Consider the following 24,398-nt stretch of genomic DNA (forward strand, 5'->3'; position numbering starts at 1 on the left):
AGTATTTCCCCTACTGGATACAGGATGAAATTGAAACTCAGAAAAAGAAAATTGTTTGCTATTGGTTACAAATCCCATTGGTACAAATGCTAAAGTATAGATTGGAATTTGGGATTTATGACTAAAAACATAGCCTTTCAGTGCTTCCCAAGAATTTTTAGCAATGTGTCAGCCTCCCTTATATAAGTAGATTGCAGTTTTTTTTTTCCTCTACTAAATATATGGTATGATTTGGACAGTAAAATGAAAAGGCTTGATGTAAGGAAGAATTTTATGCCACAAATTATTAATCTAAGAGCTTTTGAAAGTTCAGTTACCATAATACACAGGCTCCTTTGTGCTCTTTCAATGATACAGTTAGTTGTTTGATAGCACAGAGCTCATTGATGTGCTACACAGACCTACCTTTTCTTTGATGTCTATCTGCCAACAATTTCAGTTGGGAAAAACAGAATATCAAATGACTAGTATGGTCATTTGAAATAAATTAAGTATAATTTGAATTTTAGATACTGTTTATATTAAAACTGTATTCATTATTTATCTGAAACTCAGCTTTAATTGGTATCCAGTATTTTTATTTGCAAAGTCTAGCAAAATCACAGTGGACAGTGACTGCAGCCATGAAATTAAAAGACACTGGCTCCTTTGAACCTAGATGGCATATTAAAAAGCAGAGACAAAAGTCCATGTAGTCAAAGCTATGGTTTTTCCAGTAGTCGTGTACAGATGCGAGAGTTGGACCGTAAAAAAGGTTGAGCTCTAAAGAATTGATGTTTTTGAATTGTGCTGGAGAAGACTTTTTAGAGTCTCCCGAACTGCAGGAAGATCAAACTAATCAACTGTTAGGAAATCAACCCTGAATATTCATCGGAAGGGATACTGCTGAAGCTGAAGCTCCAGTACCTTGGCCACCTGATGCGAAGAGCTGACTCATTGAAAAAGACCCTGATGCTGGAAAGATTGAGAACAGGAGGAGAAGGGGGCAGCAGAGGCTGAGATGATTAGATGGCACCACCAACTCAATGGATGTGAATTTGAGCAAACTCAGGGATAGGGAGGACAGAGGAGCCTGGTGTGCTGCGGTGCACGGGGTTGCAGAGAGTCAGTCCTGAACTTAGTGAGTGAACAACAACAGCAGTGCAACCCTGAGAATTACTCTCATCTTGAACACATTTACTGTGCATTCTTTTCAGTGCATCATTCTAGGTTTATAGACCCTGACCTGTTTTCAGAGAAACAGGCATGAGACTCAGTCAGATTATTTTAAGGACACTGTCCTTCAGAGTTTTTGTTCTGAGCCCCTTGACACAGTGTTTTTGCGTCAGAGATTTAGTGCGCCGTCCTTTTGTGGTCTGGATGGAAAGAATTAAGTTAGAGGATGTGCTGTTACAAGCGAGCGTGTTCTTTCTCTACCGTATATGTTTAAATTTGATTTTTTACTCTTTCTACTGCATCTGGATGTTATGAAGTGTCTTCTTCATGACAGACATTGATGTTCTGGGAACTTCTATATTCTTATAGGTTGTAAGACTTGGAATAGGAAACCTAGATTTGATATCTAGTTTTGCTACCAGATAGCAGAGTGTGTTTGGTTCAGCCATTTAGAAAGTAGGATTGTTAATACCTGCCTCACCAGGTTTAAATAAAATGGTGCTTTTTTCTTCCAGTATCTCTGATAGACATACTTTTCAAAATCTCATAGACTCAAGGAAGAGAAAGAAGGGAAAGTAGAGATCCTGTCTCAAGCCATTGAAGTGATTTGCCCCAGGCAGAGCTATCAATCAGGTTTCTTAAATCCCATCTGGTATATTTACCCTCATATGTGACATGTTCATCTTTCCATCTTTATTCATTTATATGCAAAACCCACATCAGTACTCTTGCCTGAAAAATCCCATGGAGAGAAGAGCCTGGCGGGTTATAGTCCATGGAGTCTCAAAGAGTCAGAGACGACTTTAGCGGCTAAGCAATGACATATAACTTCGTATGACAGCAAAATTCAGTATGTGTATAAAGCGACTTCTGGACACACTAAGTCTCAGTTTGGGAGGAGAGGTCTGGGCTGCTCACTCCTGTATCCTGGTGGCAGCGCAGTGCCTGGCGTGCACAAGGGACTTCATGAGAAAAATACAGTCTAGAGCAAAGGACACTTAAGTGAATCCAGTTAAAATGAAGAAGTATCAGTGAAAAGGTTTTGATTGGAACTTTACTTTGAAAAATGGAACCACAGGTTATGAACGTAAATTTATTTTAGATCTAATAAAATTTAAATTATAATGGAAATTTAAAGTAGACAGTTTCTGGCAAATAACTTTACTTGTTTGACATTTGCAACAAAATCATAGAGTTATTTTTTTCCCCAAGTACAGTTTTTAAAAATTAACATTTAAAGATCTTCGGTTTTTCCAGCAGCCTTTCTTAATCTACAATGCACTTATTTGAACAGAATTCTCTCTTCAGGTATTTGTTGTGTTAATGATCCTTGTTGATTTTGTTAGCTGGTTTTTAATTGGGCTTACCCTTTAATTATCAGTGGCTTTATGTAATATTAGAATAGTCTCCAACATTACTTTGTTCTACTTCTAGAAATTCTATATCTTATGTAAGTTTACATTTCAATCTGCAAGTGATTTGTATTTGTAGAGCTTAAAGTGTTAAAGAACAGGAGATGATCAATACTAGTCTTAGGAAAGAAGGCTCACTTCACATAGCCACGTAGGTCATGTGCTGCAAAATGTCAAGGGATGCCTGAAAGGAGAGAGGTGTAAGAGATGATTTAATATTATTTATGGTTGGCTTATAAGTAATTGTTTTGATGTTATGATAGCTTATATTTTCCTCCACAGGCATATATATCTACAGGGACTCAGATAATCAATAATGTGGTCTTAAGAAAACATTTCCTCCCATGACTGGTGGTTAATAAAAATTGTTGATTGAATGACTGAATATACCAGATCTACTTTTCCTGTGTCATTTAATACTGAGTTCATTTCTCCAAGAAAGTGTCAAGAAATACAACACCTGTGAGACAAATTAAACATAATAGTGCAAAATATCTAACAAAGAATGTGGGGGCACTGGCTCTGTTTAAGATGTATAACAGGCCCTACGGGATAAATGAGGGTAGAGTAGCCACGATCAGTTATGAGGCTTACATCCAAGGGGTGGTGACCATTAATAGCTAAAACATAATGTTGATTTTCTAAGCATTCAAATTTTCAAAAGACTGTTGTCCTTTTTAATGCAGTTAGTTTAGGAGGCTTCATTTATTTATTTATTCATTCACTTCACTCAGATATTTATCAGGGACATAGTATTAATATGTGACAGACATTTTCTAAGTACAGGAATGCAGTTGTTTACAAGACAGATGATTATGAAATTTACATCTCCTTGGAAGAAACAGACAGTAAACCAACAGGTTAATAAACAAGAAAAAATAGATGATAGTAAGAATTCATTACCACTCTTAATGGCAGAAAGTGAAGAGGAACTAAAGAGCCTCTTGATGAGGGTGAAGGAGGAGAGTGAAAGAGCCGGCTTAAGACTAAATATTAAAAAAAAAAAAAAAAAGCCAAGATCATGGCACCTGGCCCCATTACTGCATGGCAAATAGAAGGGGGAAAGTTGGAAGTAGCGGCAGATTTCCTCTTCTTGGGCTCCAAAATCACTGCAGACCGTGAGTGCGGCCATGAAATCAGAAAACGATGGCTTCTTGGCAGGAAAGCTGTGAGAAACCTAGACAGTGTGTTGAAAAGCAGAGACATTACTCTGCCAACAAAGGTCCGTATAGTCAAGGCCATGGTCTTCCCCATTGGTCATGTACAGTTGTGAGAGCTGAACTGTAAAAAAGGCAGAATGCCAAAGAATTGATGCCTTCGAACTGTGATGCTGGAGAAGACTCCTGGAAGTCCCTTGGACTGCAAGGAGATCAAACCAGTCAGTCTTAAGGGAGATCAACCTTGAATATTCATTGAAAGGACTGATGCTGAGGCTGAAGCTCCCAATATTTTGGTTACCTGATGCAAACAGATGACTCATTGGAAAAGTTCCTGATGCTGGGAAAGATCAATGGCAGAAGGAGACAAGGGCATCAGAGGATGAGATGGCTGGACGGCATCAGGATGCGATGGACGTGAACTTGGGCAAGCTCTGGGAGATGGCGGGGGACAGGGAAGCCTGGCGTGCTGCAGTCCATGGGGTCGCCCACAACTGGGCGACTGAAGAGCAACAACAAGAATTCAGATCGTGTTGGGGGGAACATAATGTGTTGGGGTCCCTTGAGAGGTGGAATGAGCAGGGAAGACCTGTCTGTGCAGGTGAGGAGGGAGCTTTGACCTGCCAGATGCAGGTGAGGAGAGCGTTCCAGCCTGGGGGCAGTCAACGTGTGATGTGCTTGAGGAGCGTCAGGGAGGCCTGTGTGGACAGGAGGGACTGCAGTCGGGGATTGAAGAGTTTGGGTTTTATTCTCAATTCAGTGAGAAGATGTTAAGGCTTACTTTTTCAAGGATTGCTCTAGCTGCCATGGGGAGAATGGGTTGAAGGAGGCTAGTATGATTTCAGAGAGTCCAGTTAAGGGCTGTGGCCATAGTCCAAGATGAGAGATGACGCAGCTTGAACCAGGGAAGATAGAAATCAGCAGATTGGACTATAGGGTTTTGGAAGTCAGCTGGACAGGACTTGGTTGCTAGATTGGATGTGAGTTGAAGGAAACAAATTCAGAGTAATTCCTAGATGTGCAGTTGAGGAACTGGGGATGGTGCTATTTATTGATATGAAGAAAATGGACAGGGAGTGAGATTGGAACAAGACGAAGGGTGGGGCGTTAGGAATCGTGATTTCACCACTTGAAGGTGTCTGTTTAGATGTTGTCAAGTAGGTGGTGTGATTAAAATGTTGATCACCATTTTTCAGTGAGAAGATAGGAAATGAGGCTGTGTTTCAGGTTTGTAGCTGACATAGTTAAAATACCTGTTTTTATGTTGATTTGAGAAGTTTTTAAGTTACATATACATATTTTTTAATCACATAAACTAGATTAGCTTAAACATATTGCTGTGTTCCTGTTTCATGTTTTACAAAACATTTTATTCAAATGCTTCCTGTACATTTTTCACATGCATATCTGACGTCAGTGTCTTTGGCACAATCTTTCTTTGTGATTTTGGAGGTTACATAAACATTTCCCAAAGTATGTCCCCCTCATTTCTATAGAACTAGAAGTTTTTGAGATACACTGTTACCAGAGTATATTCTTATGACTAGAAATTTTGTCCCAAGCCACGGTATGCATTTATAAAATATTTGGCTGCTGCTGCTAAGTCACTTCAGTCGTGTCCGACTCTGTGTGACCCCATAGACATCAGTCCACCAGGCTCCCCCGTCCCTGGGATTCTCCAGGCAAGAACACTGGAGTGGGTTGCCATTTCCTTCTCCAATGCATGAAAGTGAAAAAGTGAAAGTGAAGTCACTCAGTCGTGTCCGACTCTTAGCGATCACATGGATTGCAGCCTACCAGGCTCCTCCATCCATGGGATTTTTCCAGGCAAGAGTACTGGAGTGGGGTGCCATTGCCTTCTCCAAAATATTTGGCAATTACATTAAAAAAAAAAAAATTCTGTGCTGTAGGTATATACTGGAGTAATGTAGTAAGTACTTTTTAAAGAGAGCTTTAAAATGTATCTAACACTTGGAATTATGAGATAATCCTGATAATATCTATGTTATTTTTTTTTTACCCATTTCATTCTAGATTGGTGTCAATTCAGGGTAATATATATTTACCAAACAATAGATTATTGTTCAAAATAAAATAACTCAGGGAACATTCTATAAGTGAAAGACTTAGTGGAGACCCAGAAAAATGATTAACTCTTCTCTCCTCCTTCTGGATCTTGTTTTCACTTAATAGATTGTGCTGATTATTCATATCAGTACCTTGTAATATCTGCCTCATGTTCTATTTGGGCTTCCCAGGTGGCGTAGTGGTAAAGAACCTGCCTGCCAATGCAGGAGATGGAAGAGATGCGGGTTCGATCCCTGGGTTGGAAAGATCCCCTGGAGGAGGGAGTGACAGCCCACTCCAGTGTTCTTGCCTGGAGAATCCCAAGGCCAGAGAAGCCCGGTGGGCTACAGCCCATAGTGTTGCAAAGTCGGACATGAAGCACCTTAGCACAGGCACAGTGTTCCATTTATAAACATGCCATGATGTATTTTGCCAGGCTTCTATTTATGGGATTAGTTTGCTCTTATCTTTGCTATAACAAACAGTAAATAAATACACTGATGCTTCTTTTGCTGTGTGTGTAAAATCTTTGGAACAAAGGATACTTGCATTTTAAAACTTGTTAGATTCTGCCTGCTTGCCCTCTGAAGAGGTATTATCAATTTCTGCTGCAGCCAGAAGGATTGGAGAGTGTCTGCATCCTGGCTCTTTCATGAAAATAACCAGTAAACCGTTGCCGCATGGAGATTGCATTGCTCTTATAGGCCAGTTCTTTTAAATATCCTCAGTGCTTGCAAGTTATTGTCTTCTGAAAATGAATTTTTGAGTTTGAAGAAAAATCAGGCCTGTATTTGGAGAAAAATCAGGTCTGCATACGATATGTATTAAGTTAGCCATTACTCTAGGCTTTTTGTGGTTTTATTTGCTTATTCAAAGCAAGGCTCAGTGAAAAACAAGATCTAGCTTTTAGGCAAAACTAATGTTCTTATATGACTTTGAATTTTTTTAGAAGTTAGTTTCAAAAGTTCCCAGAATGTTTAAAGTAATGGGGGCATCAGTTGGCATCAGATTACAGCTTCCCAAGAGGATTTATTTGAACTGAACAACAGTCTTTTGGATGTGTATGATCTGATATATTTAGCTTAAAAAAAAAAAAAATACTGACTATGAAACCTTTAGCTCAGATAGGTTTCTTCATGGAGTGGCACATAAACAACATAAATAATTTAAATTTTCTTGGATTTTTATACTAGTTATTGCCTATTTTTTGTTCTCCTCCTTTATACAAGGAGTAAATAGAAGATTATTCTAGATTATTGGACATGCATTATTAGGATGTTATTAATGGAAGTCTACGATCTTTCTTCTACATGCTAGATCAAATTGTTTCTTTTTTCTATTTTCTTTCCTAAATCTAGTCTATATATAGTGGTATAGATAAAAACTGTCTAAAATTAAGCATGTTACCTAGCCAAATTCAGATAATTTTAAAAAATTTTTTAAATATTTAATTTCAGAATAAGTTGTGTGTTTTAAATAGCAAATTTCCATGCCTGTGTTTTCCGAAGACTGTCATCAAATTTAGTGGCTTTTACTTTAATTCAAACTGATTTTGAGAGGAACCAACTTGACACCTGATGCATTATAAATCAGATATCTGAAAATATATGTATATATGAGCTAATCTTTTATTAAAATGTTCAGTGAAACAATTGTTTTCAGTTTTTCAAAATAAACTGTCTTAAATAGACCGTTATGTTTTCATTTTCTATGACAAATGGTTACTGCATCAGTTAACCATGAGAGGATTTTAGAAGTTTTCAGGGGTAACAGCATTTAAGGAGGGAGCTTCCCAGGTGGCACAGTGGTAAAGAACCTGCCTGCCAATGCAGGAGACAAAAGAGATGTTGGTTCGATCCCTGGGTTGGCAAGATCCTCTGGAGTAGAAAATGGCAACCCAGTCCAGTGTTCTTGCCTGGAAAAGTATATGGACAGAGGAGCCTGGCAGGCTACAGTCTGTGGGATAGCAAAGAGTCAGCCATGACAGAGCAGGCACGCCACACTCACACACACACACACACACACACACTCACTCTGTTTTGTTTTTATTGAGGTATAGTTGCTTTATGGTGTTGTGTTAATTTCTGCTCAGTGATGAAGAGAATCAGCTATGTGTACACACACATCCCCTCTCTCTTTTGGACCTCCTCCCTTATCCTCCCCCCACCCCCCCCACCCCCCCGCCCCATCTAGGTCACCACAGAGCACCGAGCTGAGCTCCCTGTGCTGTGCAGTAAGTTCCCAGCACCTGTCTGTTCTCCACGCGGCCGGGCACATTCCTCAGTCCCAGTCTCCCAGCTCACCCCCTGCACGTCCACCCGTCCACTTTCTACATCTGCATCTCTGTTCCTGCCCTGCAGATAGGTCCATCAGTGCCATTTTTCTCGATTCCATATATATGTCTTAATGTAGGACATCTGTTTGTCTGTTTCTGACTTACTTCATTATGTATGACAGACAGTAAGTCCATCCACGTCTCTGCAAGTGACTCTGTATCCATCCTTTTTTATGGCTGAGTAGTATTCCATTGTGTATATGCACCACATCTTATTTATCCACTCCTGTCTTCCTCAAATCTTTGATGTGCCTACATGTTCTTTTCTGCAGAGAAATGGTCAACGCATGGTTTGCTGAGAGAGTTCACACCATTCCTGTGTGCAAGGAAGGAATCAAGGGCCACACGGAATCCTGCTCTTGCCCCTTGCAGCCAAGTCCCCGTGCAGAGAGCAGTGTCCCTGGAACACCAACCAGGAAGATCTCTGCCTCTGAATTCGATCGGCCGCTTAGACCCATCGTTATCAAGGATTCTGAGGGAACTGTGAGCTTCCTCTCTGACTCAGACAAGAAGGAACAGATGCCTCTAACCTCCCCACGGTTTGATAATGATGAAGGGGACCAGTGCTCGAGACTCTTGGAATTAGTGAAAGATATTTCTAGTCACTTGGATGTCACAGCCTTATGTCACAAAATTTTCTTGCACATCCATGGACTCATCTCCGCCGACCGCTACTCCTTATTCCTCGTCTGTGAGGACAGCTCCAACGACAAGTTTCTTATCAGCCGCCTCTTTGATGTTGCAGAAGGTTCAACACTGGAAGAAGCTTCAAACAACTGCATCCGCTTAGAGTGGAACAAAGGCATCGTGGGACACGTGGCCGCTTTTGGCGAGCCCTTGAACATCAAAGACGCCTATGAGGTAAATGAACTCTTGGAACAGAGGCAGGGTGGGGCGTGGAATATGGATGGGGCGTGGGCAACTACTGTCAATCGTAGGGATATTTGAAACTGAGATTTCATCATTTACAAACTTATTTAAAGTGGGAATCTATGGTTAAGAAGCTCCCCATCTTTGAAAGTCAGTTTCTTCACTGGTGGCTGAGTCCAACACAGCGGCCTTAGAGAAAGGTTGTCTTGTTCTCCTTAATGATAACTTGACATAGCTCATCTCACAGTTGTGTTCTTTCATTGTTTTTTCTTCATCACTATGCATATCCCCGGGCTTCCCTGGTGGCTCAGAGGTTAAAGCATCTGCCTGGAATGCGGGAGACCTGGGTTCGATCCCTGGGTCGGGAAGATCCCCTGGAGAAGGAAATGGCACGTTCTCTTTTCTTAGTCCTACACACTCCTTAGATATGTAATCTGTAGACACTGTATAGCAGCATTTCTTGAGCTTACATGACCACAGAATGCTTAGAAGTTGTAGTGCAGCAGTAGAGAGCCAAGCAGTGGCCATAAAATAAAGTAGTGTTCAGATTGAAGCTAAGAATAAAAAAGTCTCTTAGATAAATTAATTTTAAGAAATGGTCAACATTTGATTCCCATTTTAAAACTTTGTAACAGAATGGTATACATTTGGAATTCAACTGTTTTATTACTGATAAAATAATACATTCACATATTTAAAACATGACATGATCCACAGCTTAGACCAGTGAGTTTCAGTTACACCACAAATGTCAGTGATGTTCAGTCAACACATCATCTCCTCCTCTATCAGGCCATCACTCATGCAACTTTCTTGAATGTGGCACAGCATTTATTAATAATAAGGTATTGACACAATAATCAGAACAACTTATATGAATGTGTTGGAATTTTCCTAATACTTGGAAACTAGACATCATCCAGTATTTAGATCAGATTGTTTATCGCTCAGTGTTCTTCAGAGAAACAGAACTAGTAGGATATATAGAGATAAATAAGAAGTGGTTTATTGTAGGAATAAGCTCACTTGGGAATGGAGGCTTAGAAGTTCCACAGTCTGCCTTCCATCTGCAGGCTGGAGAACCAAGATTGGTGTAGTTGATGGTATAACTCAGTCTGCAGGCCTAAGAATCAGGGGGGCCAGTGGTGTAACTCTGGTCTGTGTTTGAATCAAAAGCTTTAGAGCTGGGAGCTCTGGTGGACTGCAGGAGGGCAAGAAGAATATGGATATCTTAGTTCAAACAGAGCGAATTCGTCCTTCTTTCCTCTGCCTACTCAAGGGATGGGATGATGCCCACTGGCATTGATAAAGATCTTCTCTACTCATTCTCGTGATTCAGATGTTCATCTCCTCTGGAGACATCCTCACAGACACACCTAGAAATAACGTGTTATCAGCCGTTTGGGCATCCCTTAGCTGACAAGTTGACACATAAAATTAACTATCACAGATTGCCCTGAAGCCCTGGTCTATGTCTGATGGAAGCCTTACGCCTCCCAAGATTTCCTATGTCTAAGGATGTATATTGTCTAAATAACCGTCTTATTTCCTAAGGCAACAGGAATGCAAAACTTAGACCCATCTCTTGTTTCCATGGGGCAGCCTCTCCATGGACACCATGATTTTTAGGGAGAAAAATTGGAGGGTTCTTAGGGAAGGGTCACATCACCACTCACGTGGCCTTTACCCTCGAGCTGCAGCTCTTCCCGCCCCAACCTCATTCCCCCCTTTTCAGTCCTTCTTCAGATAAATAGTCTTCACTATCTCTCATCCTGCGGGTCTCAGGTGCTACTCAAGTGAATTTCTGATGAATAAAATTATTTCCAAAATGAATTTCAGAAGAAAGAAGTAGCAATAGCTGCTGTCCCATTCTTAATAAATTACCAATTCTGATACATTTGTCATGTTGTAATTGTGTCCCAGGGAACAGAGTTTGGGAACTGCTGTATCTTTGTTAAATGCTCTAATAATCTTTAGATATTCCACTTTGTGGAAGAAGACCAGCATATAATTTGGCAAATCTAGTTGGTTATTTCCTTTTTTGTTTTCTGTTATTTTTATCTTTATATGATTTCAAGCTTATAGAAAAGTTGCAAGACCAGTATCAGAAACTTGGGTATACCCTCTACCCAGATTCTCTAATTGTTTATATTTTGGCCTGTTTGCTTTATTATCTTCTTTTTCTGTGTGTAATGCATGTAAGTAACGCATGCATATTATTTTTTTCTGAGCCATTCGGAGACATTTTTCTATATGTATTTTCAGATAAGAACAGATACTGCACTTGATCTTAGCTAAAAGGCTGAGAAGCAATTACTATACGTATTTTCTAACAAGAATATTGTCTTCCACAATTGTCATACTTTTATCAAAATCTGGAAATTTTTTGATACAAAGCTCTTAGCTAACATTCCATGGACAAATTTGGTCAGTTGCCCCATGAATGTCCTTTGCAGTGATTTTTTTCCCCCCTTTGTTCAAGGCTGTCACTCAGGGTTACGTATTGCATGTATTTGTCCTATCTTGTTATTTTCCATTAAATCTGCAGTAGCTTCTCAGTGCTTCTCTATCTTTCTTGACATGTATTTTGGAAGGAGACAGGCCAGTTATCTCGTAGAATGTTTTTCTTGAATAGATTCACGTTAGGCGCTTTTGGCAGGAATACCACAAACGTTCTTTCAACCTCATTTGGCTTTACAGACGACGATCAGTTCTTCACCTCTGCACCAGCTGGGGTGTCCCATGGTCCAACTCAGTCCTGACACTAGTTGCCTGGAGTGAGTGCAGACCCCAAGGTTAGGGACCCTGTTGTACAGCTTTGTCCCCACTTAAGATGCCAGCCATAGGAAGGACCCCCAGGCTAGCCACACTTGCTTCGGGCTGACTGCAAATGCAGGGGTTCCCCACTCGGGTTTAATGATTTGCTGGAATGACTCAGAACTCAGGAAAGTTCTTAAGATTGTACTTAAGAAAGTACTTAAGATTGTAGCTGTATGTTTATAAAGGATAACATTCAGAAATAGCCTAATAGAAGAGATACAAAGGGCAAGGAGTGAGGGGCGGGGAACACAAAACTTCCTTGTCCACCTTCTGTGGCAACACCATCCCAGCACACAGTAGATGACCTTTACCCAAAAGTTCCCTCAATCTGATTTTTTTTTCAGTATGTAGGGATGATTGATTAAATCACTGACCATTGGTGATTGGACTCAGTCTCCAGGCCCCTCTTCCTTATCCAGTGGCAGGGCTGAACGTTCTGATCCTCTAATCGCTCAGTTGGTTTTCCTGGCAGCCAGCCCCAGTCCTGAAGCTATTTGAGGCCTTCTCCCCCATGAGACTGCCTTACCGTGAGCTCAGGTATGCTTGGCAGGGGCTTGTAACGAATACAAAAAGACTATCAGTCAGGTAATTCCAAGGGTTTGAAGAGATCTAATGCCAGACCAAACATGTTTTGTGGTTATACCACAGACCTTCTTGGCATGTGTGACCAGGTAGCACACGATGTTACTTTACCACGTTTTTGATGATGTTAAACTTGGTAAGTGGGTTAAAGTGGTGCCCACTAAGTGTTTCACTATAAAGACACAGTTTTCCCATTGTAATTAATAAATATCTATAGGGACGTTATTTTGATATTGTGTGAATGCTCTTTTCCTTCTCAGTGCACTTACCACTTTGGGCATCTACTAATTTTCCAACTTTATATCAATAGTGCAATCTATATGTATTAGTTAACATTCTAATGTAAAGAAGAGCTTTGCCTTCTTTATTCACATTATTTCTATCATTATGGATGCATGGATTTTTATTTTTTTAATGAGTTATGCTGTGTTACTGTCTTATTCATATTCTCAGATTATATCCAATTTATTGGCTCCTATGTCCTTTTGGCTCAGTCTGCTGCTGCTAAGTCACGTCAGTCGTGTCTGACTCTGTGCGACCCCATAGACAGCAGCCCACCAGGCTCCCCCGTCCCTGGGACTTTCCTGGCAAGAACACTGGAGTGGGTTGCCATTTCCTTCTCCAATGCATGAAAGTGAAAAGTGAAAGTGAAGTCGCTCAGTCGTGTCCAATAGATGATGCTATGAAAGTGCTACACTCAATATGCCAGCAAATTTAGAAAACTCGGCAGTGGCCACAGGACTGGAAAAGGTCAGTTTTCATTCCAATCCCAAAGAAAAGCAGTGCCAAAGAATGTCCAAACTATTGGACAATTGCATTCATCTCTCACACGCTAGCAAAGTAATGCTCAAAATTCTCCAAGCCAGGCTTCAACAGTACATGAATCGTGAACTTCCAGATGTTCAAGGTGCATTTAGAAAAGGCAGAGGAACCAGAGATCAAATTGCCAACATCCGTTGGATCATCGAAAAAGCAAGAGAGCTCCAGAAAAACATCTACTTCTGCTTTATTGACTACACCAAAGCCTTTGACTGTGTGGATCACAACAAACTGTGGAAGATTCTTAAGGAGATGGGAGTACCAGACCACCTGACCTGCCTCCTGAGAAATCTGTATGCAGGTCCAGAAGTGACAGTTAGAACCATACATGGAACAACAGACTGGTTCCAAATTGGGAAAGGAGTACATCAAGGCTGTATATTGTCACCCTGCTTATTTAACTTATATGCAGAGTACATCATGTGAAACTCCAGGCTGGATGAAGCACAGGCTGGAATCAAGATTGCCAGGAGAAATGTCAATAACCTCAGATGTGCAGATGACACCACACTCATGGCAGAAAGCAAAGAAGAATTAAAGAGCCTCTTGATGGAAGTGAAAGAGGAGAGTGAAAAAGTTGGCTTAAAACTCAACATTCAGGAGACTAAGATCATGGCGTCTGGTCCCATCACTTCATGGGAAATAGATGGGGAAACAATGGAAACAGTGACAGACTTTATTTTTGGGGGCTCCAAAATCACTGCAGATGGTGACTGCAGCCGTGAAATTAAGACTCTTGCTCCTTGGAAGAAAAGCTATGACCAACCTAGACAGCACATTAAAAAGCAGAGACATTACTTTGCCAATAAAGGTCTGTCTAGTCAAAGCTATGTTTTTTCCAGTAGTCATGTATGGATGTGAGAGTTGGACTATAAAGAAAACAGCACCAAAGAATTGATGCTTTTGAACTGTGGTGTTGGAGAAGAGTGTTGAGAGTCCCTTGGACTGCAAGGAGATCCAACCAGTCCATTCTAAAGGAGATCAGTCCTGAATATTCATTGGAAGGACTGATGCTGAAGCTTAAGCTCCAATACTTTGGCCACCTGATGTGAAGAACTGACTCATTTGAAAAGACCCTGATGCTGGGAAAGATTGAACGCAGGAGAAGGGGACGACAGAGGATGACATGGTTGGATGGCATCACCCACTCAATGGACATGCCTTTGAGCAGGCTCCGGGAGTTGGTGATGGTCAGGGAGGCCTGGCAAGCTGCAGTCCATGGGGTCCCAAAGAGTCGGACACAACTGAGTGACTGAACCGATGTCTTTTTGATATGTTCCCACATCACTCTTGGCATTTTCTTGCTTTGTGGGGGAGCTGAAAGTTTTAACTACTTAGCAGGATGTTCTAGACTTACCTTACACTTTCTTTGCCATAGACCTAGGGACCCTGGTTCCTCTCAGTGGAAGGGATGGTATTTTAAAACCAAGATCTAGGCACTAGGCATGCTCATTGCTTCTAGTTTTTCAGCAGATAGAGCTGGAAAAAAAATACACAGACTAACATACACTAATATTTTATTTATTCCTATAGCTAGCTACCCACTATATTATAAACAATAAATTATTACCTCTGATTTCAATCTAACACCTCAAGGTACCTTTTGTTTTCTTCCTCCAAAAGTGAAGAACCAGGCTTCCTTCTTATTCTTTTTTTAATTCAAGTATAGTTGATTTACAGTGGCATGTTCAGATGTATAGCACAGTGGTAAAGTTTTGTGTGTGTGTGTATGTGTATATATATATACACATACACATATATTTCAGATTTTTTTCCTTTTAGGTTATTATGAAATATTGAATATAGTTCCCCAGCTTTACAGTAGGCCCTTATTGGTTATCTTTTTTATATACAGTTTGTTAATCCCAAACTCCTAATCTATTGCCCCACATTTTCCCCTTTGATAACCATAAATTTGTTTTCTGTGTGTATAGATCTATTTCTGTTTTGTAAATGAGTTAATTTGTGTCTTTTTGTTTTTTTTTAAGCTTCCACACATAAGCAGTATCATAATTACCTTTCTCTGTCTGGCTTACTTCATTTAGTGTGATAATCTTAGATCCATCCATGTTGTGCAAATGACATGATTTCATTCTTTTTCGTGACTGAGTAATATTCCATTCTACAACAAAAGAGGCAGGAATACACTGGACAAAAGGCAGTCTCTTCAATAAGTGGTGCTGGGAAAATTAGACAGCGACACATGAAAGAATGAAATTAGAACATTCTACAACACCATACACAAAAATAAACGCAAAATGGATTAAAGACCTAAATGTAAGACATGTTACCATAAAACTCCTAGAGAGAAATGTTGGCAGGACGCTCGTGGACATAAATCACAGCAGTATCTTTTTGGGTCCATTTCCTTATTGTTTATATGTTTGTGCTTGTGCTCAGGCCAAGTTCCAAGCTCTTTATTCCTTTCTGTTGAATCTGTTTCTTCAGGCTGAAGAACTTTCATTAGTATTTCTTTAGGATTGGTCTGATGGTCACAAATTCTCTGATTTTGTTTAAATCATCATTTTGCCTATAATCTTGAAAGATATCTTTACTGCAAAGATACTTCTCGGTTAACAGTAGTTTTCTTTCAATATTTAAATGTTTTCCCACTTGTTTCTGGCTTTCACTTTTCTTATGAGAAGTCAGCAGCCTTCATTTCTTACACGTTTCGTGTTATATATCATTTTCACATTTCACATTTCACATACACATATGTGTATATGTTTAAGGTTTTCACTGACTTTAGGACATTTTTGGTCATGTGTTTAAATACTTTTTTCAGCCCCATTTCCTTCTCTTTGGACTCCAATTGTATATATGCTAGGCCATTTAATGTTGTCCTGGAGAACATTGAGGCTCTGTTAACTTTTTACAGTTTTTGTTTTCCTCTCAGTCTTTTTGATCAGGTATTTGTCAGTCTACCTTCAGGTCACTGACTCATCCAATCTGATGTTAATCAGTGAACTCTTCATTTTAGACTTTGTACTTCTCAGTTCTAGAATTTCCATTTGGCTTTTTAAAAATACTTCTTTTCTTTCTTTGCAGAGATTCCCACCTGTTCATTATTACCATATTTTAAGTTTTTAAATACTTTTATAATACCTTCTTTGAAGTCCTTGTTGTTAATTCCAATATCTGAATCATCCTGGGGTCATTTTTTAATGACTGTTCTTTTTCTTCACTATGGGTTGTAGTTCCCTATTTCTTCATTTGTTGTGATTATGTTTATTGTAGGCTGGACATTGTGACTGTTTGTTGAAAGTCGTTTGGATTATATCATCTTCTTTTAAAACAGGGCTGACCTTTATTCTTGCAGGCAGTGAAATTACTGGAAGGTACCTCTGATGGGTGGGACCCCAGTGTCTTCAAACATTTTTATAATTGGTAGCACCATTCCACTTTCAGCTTTCAACAGGTAATTTTTGCTTGCTCTCTTAAGAGTCTTCCCAAATACATGTTGAGCCTGGCTAGCCGCTGTCTTCTGCCACTCCTCCTTTACACCCTCCCCCACCCACATCACAGCCTGTCTTATCAGGTACTTTGCCTTGCACATCCCAGCACTTTTGTTATTGTTGTTGCTCAGTCCCTAAGTCTTGTACGACTCTTTGCGACTGCATGAACTGCAGCATGCCAGAGTCCCCTGTTCTTCACTGTATCCTGAATTCACTCAGATTCAGTCCATTGAGTCTGTGATGTTGTCTAACCATCTCATCCTCTGCTTCCCCTTGTTCCTTCTGCCTTCAAGCTATCCCAGCATCAGGGTCTTTTCCAATGAGGGACTTTGCATCAGGTGGCCAGACTATTGGAGCATCAGCTTCAGCATTCATCCTTCTAGTGAATATTCAGGATTGATTTCCTTCAGGACTGACTGGTTTGATCTCCTTGCTGTCCAGGGCATTCTCAACAGTCTTCTCCAGCACCACAGTAATAAAGCATCAATTCTTCAGCGCTCAGCCTTCTTTCTGGTCCAACTCTCACAGCTGTACCTGACTACTGGAAAAACCATAGCTTTGACTTAGACGGATATTTGTCAGCAAAGTGATGTCTCTGCTTTTTAATACACTATCTAGGTTTGTCATAGCTTTCCTTGCAAGGAGCAAGCGTCTTAATTTCATGGCTGCAGTTACTATCCACAGTGATTTTGGAGCCCAAGAGAATAAAATCTGTCACTGCTTCTATTTTTTCCTTCTATTTGCCATGAAGTGGTGAGATTGGATGCCATGATCTTAGTTTTTTGAATGTTGAGTTTCAAGCCAGCTTTTTCACTCTCCTCTCCTAGCCTCATCAAGAAGCTCTTTAGTTCCTCTTCACTTTCTGCCATTAGAGTGGTATCATCTGCATTTCTGAGGTTGTTGATATTTCTCCCAGCAATCTTGAGTCCAGCATATGATTGAAAAATCCAGCCCAGCATTTTGCATTATGTACTCTGCATTTCAGTTCAATTCAGTCGCTCAGTCGTGTCTGACTCTTGGCGACCCCATGGACCACAGCATGCCAGGCTTCCCTGTCCATCACCAACTCCCGGAGTTTACCCAAACTCATGTCCATTGACTCAGTGATGCCATCCAACCATCTCATCCTCTGTCGTCCCCTTCACCTCCTGCCATCAATCTTTCGCAGCATGAGGGTCTTTTCAAATGAGTCAGTTCTTCACATGAGGTGGCCAAAGTATTGGAGTTTCAGCTTCAACATCAGTCCTTCCAGTGAACACTCAGGACTGATCTCCTTTAGGATGGACTGGTTGGATCTCCTTAAGTTAAATAAAACTTAGCAATTTTTATTAAATTGTTACAGTTTAATTTAATTTAAGGGTGACAATATACAGCCTTGTCACACTTCTTTCCCCGTTTTGAACCAGTCATTTATTCCATGTCTGGTTCTAACTGTTGTTTCTTAACCTGCATACAGATTTCTCAGGAGACAGGTAAGGTGGTGTGGTATTCCCATCTCTTTAAGAATCTTCCAGTTTATTGTAATCCACACAGTCAAAGGCTTTAACATAGTCAAACAACCATAGTCAAACGAATGTTTTTTTTTTCTGGAATTCCCTTCCTTTCTCTGTGATCAGAGAAATATTGGCAATTTGATCTCTGGTTCATTTGACTTTTCTGAACCCAGCTTGTACATTTGGAAGTAATTCTTGGTTCGTGTACTGATGAAACCTAGCTTGAAGGACTTTGAGCATAACCCTGCTACCATGTGAAATGAGCACAGCGGTGCGGTAGTATACACATTGAGAGCTGGGCCATAAAGAAAGCTGAGCGCCAAAGAACTGATGCTTTTGAACTGTGGTGCTGAAGAAGACTCTTGAGAGTCCCTTGACTGCAAGGAGATCAAACCGGTTGGTCCTAAAGAAATCAGTCCTGGATATTCATTGGAAGGACTGATGCTGAAGCTGAAGCTGCAATACTTTGGCCACCTGATGCAAAGAACTGAGTCTTTAAAAAAGACCCTGATGATGGGAAAGATTGTAGGCGGGAGGAGAAGGGGACAACAGAGGATGAGATGGTTGGATGGCGTCACTGACTCAATGGACATGAGTTTGAGCAAGCTCTGGGAATTGGTGATGGATAGGGAGGCCTGGTGTCCTGCAGTCCATGGGGTTGCAAGAGTCAGATAGGACTGAGCAACTCAGCTGACCTTGAAAATTCTTAGCATTGTCCTTCTTTGGGATTGGAATGAAAACAGGTTTTCTAGTCCTGTGGCCACTGCTGAGTTTTCTGAATTTGCTGTCAGGAGTGTAGCACTTTAATAGCATCACCTTTTAGGATTTGAAACCGCTCAGATGGAATTCCTTCACCTCCACTAGCTTTGTTCATAGTGATGCTTCCTAAGTCCCTCTTGACTTCACACCCCAGGATGTCTGGCTCTAGGTGAGTGATCACACCATCGTGGTTATCTGGGTCATTAAGACCTTTTCTGTACTTCTGTGTACTCTTGCCATCTCGTCTTAATCTCTTCAGCTTCTGTTAGGCCCGTACTGCTTCTGTCCCTCGTTGTGTCCATCCTTGCATGGAATGTTCTCTTGATATATCCAGTTTTTTTGAAGAGCTCTCTAGTCTTTCCCATTCTGTTGTTTTCTGCTATTTCTTTGCATCGTTCGGTTAAGAAGGCCTTCCTATCTCCCCTTGCTCTTCTCTGGAACTCTGCTTTCAGTTGGGTGTATCTTTCCCTTTCTTCCTTGCCCTTCACTTCTCTTCTTTCATCAGCTATTTGTAAAGCACTTTAGAAGCCCTGAATTCAGTTCCGTTTGGAACTGTGGTTCCTTTGCGGACCACCTGCCTTCTCCTTGGTGGGAGGAGTGCTGCCTGGAGGAGCGAGATTACCGCAGGGCAGCCATGTGCGTCCTCTGCACGGTGTGCGGTTTAGCTGTCTCAGTTGTTTGATCTGGTCGGATATTTTCCAGCAGGAGGACAAGTCTGGTACTAGTTGCTTTTTATAGGAGATGGATATTTAAGTTTTGTGGGTTTTTTTTTTTTCACTGCCACGTTCTCATAAACAGTGAAAGAAATAACAATAGCAATAATAGTGCTCCATTTTTCTTTCAGTGGCTCCTGGACCTAGAAGCATTAGTTCTCCGTGTTTGTAGCCCTTGTGCTGGGTGCATTGCCAAAGGCAAATTCTTTGAGATGTCAAAATTCTCTTAAAGTGATTTTGAGGCAGACATTTCTCCTACTTCTTTCACTGAAGAGTGAAATCCAAGGTTGCTGTTTATTTTAAACTTCCAGTATACACAAAATCTGTGGAAGTCCTATACATTTCAAACTCTTGCTTTGATTAGACAGTTGAGTTTAATCCTCTTCTTTATAAATTGGTCTTGTGATTCAGATATTCAGTAGCAAAATAATTGCTAAGGATGCATTTCCATTCATATTTTGATTAGCCTATGGAATAATTCCCTATATAAATTCATAATGCTTAACTTCTTTTAATTCATCTATATCAGTAGCCTGTCTGCTTTCTTTAGATACCTTGCAATATAGCATGTTATTTAAAACTGTTTTTTGGAAACATTCAGGCAAGATTTTCTCTGTCTTTTCAATACAACTTTGAACATGTTTGCAGAAAAATTAAAATGCAATAGTGTTCATTTTTAATATAAAATATGTTGATTTGCCACCATTTTGTAACTTTTGAAAGTTTGTCTTTAAGGCCAAATTCAGCCCTCTAAATGGGAAAATTAGGCTCATTTCTGACCCTAGTTTAATGGAATTTAGTGTAATCATTTACTTCATTCACAGCTTTGGCTTTGCGTGACGTTAGACTAATTAAAAAAAAAAATAGAAATGACCTTCAAAGATGAGGATTTTTCCAGTGTGAGTACTCCATATTTTCCAAAGGGAATTCCAAAAGCAGAGTTTTTACAGCAATAATTCTATTATTAGGTTGAGTATGTAAGTTCCCAAGGCTGCTGCTTTGAAGGGAACAATATTCGTTCAGATATTTATATTCTGGTACATTTGCTTCCATTCTAATTGTATGTCATGTGCTCATATCTGTCCATTTCCTTGAGCTTATCCGACCTCTACAAGATTTGTTTTAAGCTATAGTAAGCTAAGAATGATCACATTGGATAACTGTGGTATCAGTTGTCAATGAATTGCTTCATTTATTTAACAAATGTTTTTGAGTTCCTGAATTGATCTTGGGAATACAGCAATGAACCAACCCTCACAGAGTTTACAGCCTACCTTTAATCTTCTTAATCTGGTTTAATGGAAAATAGCATGCATCTTTTTTTTCTTTAACCTACATTTTGAACTTTTACACATTTCAAAAGCCCTTTGTGATTACTGGATGTGCAAGAATGTACTTTGTGAAAGGGGAAAGAGATTCAGAAGATTAAGGAGTTGTTTATAGTTTGATGAAGGCACTTTTATTAAATAAAAAAGAAAGATTTTAATTCTTATGAACATCTGAGATAGAAATACAGAATATTGAGGTAATAGATAAACAATCGTTTGTTGCTATTGTGTTATGCTCAGTCTTGTCCAACTCTTTGCGGCCCAATGTACTATAGCCCATCGTGCTCCTCTAGTCACAGAACAAGGTCATTCATTACAAGGGAAGTAACATCAGTATTGGAAAGGTCATTTTGGAGGTGGTGGGTTTTATAGGAAAACATTTCAGACCAGAGATGCTTTCCTTTTTCAGAAGAATCAATGAGATGGGAATAGGCAAATTGTATTACAGAAGAGGAGAGTTGTCACTTTTTCTGGAGTTTAAGTGAGACTGTCTACATTGGTTACTCTTTTGAATTTTCTTTATTTCTTAACATTTCTTTGCATCTGTATTTATTCATGAACACTAGCTTCCTTAAAAAACTTTAAATTTATCTTTGTCAAAGATTATATGTACTTATATGATTTGATACGTTTTACAATGATAAAATTTAACATTCAGAGGAACAAGGTAAGTCAAAGGTTAGATTTCTCTAATCCTATAAATCAGAAAAATGACATCATTGAACAAGTCAGTCACTAAATTGAATTTCATCTTCCTTACTAGGATCCTCGATTCAATGCAGAAGTTGACCAAATTACAGGCTACAAGACACAAAGTATTCTTTGTATGCCAATTAAGAATCATAGGGAAGAGGTAAGCCAGTTTTCCATTTTATAAAAGGTCATTTGGAAGCATTTTTCGTTTTGAAAATTTTTTTTTTTACTTTTCATACTTCTGAAATAATGCTGTAGTGCAGTTAACTGGAAAGTGCTTAAATGTTCTGCTTGATGTTTTTTTATTTAGACTTCAGTAATAGAATTGTATCCTGATTATTTACTTTTACTTAGAAATACATTTTAGACATGTAATTTTTTTTACCTCTGTTTCCTGAAGATCTCACTCTATCCTAAGATATATAATTGTGGTTGTGATTATAATCAATTTATTTCATATTATATTTTGAACACTTGAATAATGCATGTTTCATAAATGGTTATCCAATCTCAGTGGTCATCAACTGATTTTATTTTTTATTCAAAATGAGGATTTGAAAAAAATGGATATTATTGTAGCTAACTCCAGGCAAAATTTATTGTGAAATTATAACAAGCAGATGAAAATAGGTTGGTTTATATTTCATCTAATTAGAAGGTTTGGATTCTGTAAATACTGAATTCTCTCTTCATTTTACATTTATTTGAAAAAAATAGTTAATAAATGATTGTTTAAACCAAATGCTTCACTTGAGTGTTTTCAGCCCTGCGTGCACATTACAAACAACGGTGGAACTTCTAAAAAGTTACAAATTAAATCAGAATCTCTAAGGCTGGGTGTAGACACCGATACATTTGTAAAGCTCCTCAAATAATTCTAAAGTGTAGCCAGGGTTGAAAATCATCTCTCTAAGTGAAAACAAATAGATCGAAAGAGCTCCTATTTGTGGTTCTTAACCTTGGCTGCAAGTAGAATCACCTGTGGAACATTTAGAAATTCTAAAACCACAGTTGTTGTTGTTCAGTCACTAAGTCCTATCGGACTCCTGCAACCCCACAGACTATAGCCCGCCAGGCTTCTTTGTCTGCAGATTTTCCAGGCAAGAATACTGGAGTGGGTCCTTCCTGACCCAAGGGTGGAACCTGCATCTCCTCTCCTGCATTGGCAGGTGGATGGATACTTTACCACTGAGCCACCTGGGAAGCCCATCCAGTCTTTTACCAAGTTCCACAGATTCTTTTTCTATTAGTGTTTCCCATTTCCATTTCTTTCTTTCGATTTCATTCCTGGTACCTGTACTGTACCATGATTCAGATCTTGAAGTAATGTCTGAACTTTTAAAATATTCTCCTAAGGAGTTTCTGTACTTTAAGTCAGCTTCCCTTTGATCCCCACTACGTATGCTAAAGCACAGCCTTCTAACTCCATGCTTCCAAAATAGGAATGCGCACATGGGATCTTGAAATGCAGGTTCTGAGTTCAGTAGTCTAGGTGAGCCCTGAGGGAGTCTCCCACAAGCCTGAGGTGATGCAGGTGCACCCGGCCTGCAGTCACAGGTGAACAGGTCCCGAGTCAGTAATTTCTCAGTCTTCTAAATACCTTCTCAGTGCCTTAGAGTTGCTGCATGGTTTCCTAAGGTAGTTGCAGCCATGATTACTAAAAATACCTGCAGCTAAAACATATATATGAGATTAAATAATTAATTGGCTAATTAATTATGAATGAATAAATGAAATTGAAAAGACCTTACATGGACCAATGGTGTTCTTTAATTGGATTGCCAGATAAAGGAAATACAAAGCATATCTTATGCAATATTGGGGGACATAGTTATACTAAAAAATTATTTGTTATTCATCTAAAATTAAATTTGAGTGGACATCCTATGTTTTATCTGGCTGCCCTAGTTATAAACCAGGATGTAGTTGTGTGCACTTAAGAAGGTGATGTTCAGCTTTTAGCTTATAAGTATGTTTTAAAACCATGGCCTGAGAAACAACTTTGTACTGGTCGAGAAACTTAGCCCATATCACGCTCTGGTTAAACATCTCTTTCTAAGTTTCATGAACACTGAGGATTGAGGGAATCCATGAGAATATGCAACAACATCACCAGGGTGAAGAGACTGCCTTTCTGCAAGAGAGCATCCTCTGGGTACACACGTTTCTGTCTCGGTAACTGCCAGTGAGGAAAGTGAAAGTGAAGTCAGGCAGTCGTGTCCGACTCTTTGCGGCCTCATTGACTGTAGCCTACCAGGCTCCTCCGTCCATGGGATTTTCCAGGCAAGAGTACTGGAATGGGGTGCTTAAACTAAAACAACAGTAACAAAAACCCCTGCTGTACTGAGGTACAAGTTAGGTAATCAAATTCACTCATTTTAAGTGTATAGTTTGATGACTTTTTTTTTTTTTAATAAAATGTTTTTCCATTTTTATTGTATCAATTTTTTTTCTTTTTTTTTTTTAACTTTACAATATTGTATTGGTTTTGCCATACATCAACGTGAATCCACCATGGATGTACACGTGTTCCCCATCCTGAACCCCCCTCCCACCTCCCTCCTCATACCATCCCTCTGGGTCATCCCAGTGCACCAGCCCCAAGCATCCTGTATCCTGCATCGAACCTGGACTGGCGATTCGTTTCTTATATGATATTATACATGTTTCAATGCCATTCTCCCAAATCATCCCACCCTCTCCCTCTCCCACAGAGTCCAAAAGACTGTTGTATACATCT

General features: G+C 39.7%; 1 protein-coding gene and 1 pseudogene across 3 annotated transcripts in view; one reads left to right on the plus strand and one right to left on the minus strand.

Moving 5' to 3' along the window:
- Nucleotides 1-24,398, plus strand: part of PDE5A (phosphodiesterase 5A) — a 149,201-nt gene that overhangs the window by 14,871 nt on the left and 109,932 nt on the right. For all 3 annotated transcript variants that reach the window (XM_070790797.1, XM_070790799.1, XM_070790798.1), the window contains exons 2-3: nt 8,399-8,987; nt 21,729-21,818. In XM_070790797.1, the coding sequence (XP_070646898.1) occupies nt 8,399-8,987; nt 21,729-21,818 (679 nt within the window). The remainder of the gene's footprint in view (nt 1-8,398; nt 8,988-21,728; nt 21,819-24,398) is intronic.
- Nucleotides 11,194-11,310, minus strand: LOC139183740 (U2 spliceosomal RNA; annotated as a pseudogene).

This window comes from Bos indicus, chromosome 6 (genome assembly GCF_029378745.1).
Source record: "Bos indicus isolate NIAB-ARS_2022 breed Sahiwal x Tharparkar chromosome 6, NIAB-ARS_B.indTharparkar_mat_pri_1.0, whole genome shotgun sequence".
NCBI classification, from domain to species: domain Eukaryota; kingdom Metazoa; phylum Chordata; class Mammalia; order Artiodactyla; family Bovidae; genus Bos; species Bos indicus.